Below are 1,029 nucleotides of genomic sequence, written 5' to 3'. Positions count from 1 at the left end.
TTTTTTTTCACAATATTTGACTGATTAACCCGTAGTCGCCCAACCTTAAGAAACAGTGGAGTGTATTTCATCCTGAATACCATTAATAGCCATTTCCAGGACTTGCAGATCAGACGGTTCAAGAAGAATTCGCCCACTTTTCGATCGTAATTCATTTTGCAATGGGTCAGTTTGATCCGCAACCTAACAGGAGGGTTCATGTGGTGGTTTTGCTGACCGGGCCAAAGGTGTTGCTGTCCAGACTGTGCCCATGGTGGTCGCCCTCGATCCACAAGTGACCGTCAGGAATGCGCACGTGTCGCTTCTTGTAGCTCAGAGTCCTGCCCCAAAAATTTGCCCCGTCATGAGGATCACATGGCTTAGCATCCAAGAGTACAAAGGAAGTGTGGTTTCCATGGCGACTACCTGATGAAGTCTCCCTCCAAGCCGATGACGCGCTTGATGATCTTCTGCTCAGGATTCCTGGGAGACCTGTGAAGACACACGGCAAGCAAGGTTCAACACGAGCCACAGAACGGACTGGTCGCCAGAAAAAGGCTAACAGGCGTTCCCTCTCACATTTACTTTAACGAAAGTCTTTCGTCAGCGAACACGCCATCGTCACATTTGGAGTGGACTCACATGATGGACACGATGTCTCCTCTCTGGACGTTGTACTTCCTGACACTCCAGCGGTTCAGCAGAACCACGTCGCACTCGGATGCTCCTTCCGGGTTCAGGAACGGCTGGAACAAAAACGCATGCGCATGCATTCATTTCCTGTTTTTGTCATGTGGCTGCGAATTATTCCGGGGCTCACCTGCATGGACACACCCTCCACCCTGGCCACGTACGCCAAGCGGTCTAGGACGGTAACGGTGACGGGCACGGCCACAAAAAAGCCACTCACAAAGGCGCGGAGGTAGCGTCGCCCCCGTGTGGCCCCCTGAGCCATGCTCACCGGGGCAGGAGGCAGACGGCAAGCTGGAAAAGACATCACAGAGCATGTATGTTACAAGCACCACCTCAAGGTGATGCATAAAAAAAAAA

General features: G+C 51.8%; 1 protein-coding gene across 1 annotated transcript; it reads right to left on the bottom strand.

Moving 5' to 3' along the window:
* Positions 1-94: 94 nt before the first annotated feature.
* On the bottom strand, positions 95-1,002 carry LOC109509338 (mitochondrial inner membrane protease subunit 2-like). The gene is made up of 4 exons (XM_019859199.1): positions 800-1,002; positions 622-725; positions 406-471; positions 95-320 (listed from the first exon to the last, which is right to left on the bottom strand). The coding sequence occupies exons 1-4, from the start codon at positions 974-976 to the stop codon at positions 197-199; spliced, it is 471 nt and encodes a 156-aa protein (XP_019714758.1). The 5' UTR covers positions 977-1,002; the 3' UTR covers positions 95-196.
* Positions 1,003-1,029: the final 27 nt, after the last annotated feature.

This window comes from Hippocampus comes, unplaced genomic scaffold (genome assembly GCF_001891065.2).
Source record: "Hippocampus comes isolate QL1 unplaced genomic scaffold, H_comes_QL1_v1.1 C16860702, whole genome shotgun sequence".
In the NCBI taxonomy this organism is placed as follows: domain Eukaryota; kingdom Metazoa; phylum Chordata; class Actinopteri; order Syngnathiformes; family Syngnathidae; genus Hippocampus; species Hippocampus comes.
The sequence above is the reverse complement of the archived record's forward strand: the minus strand, read 5'-3'. Positions and strand labels throughout refer to the sequence as shown.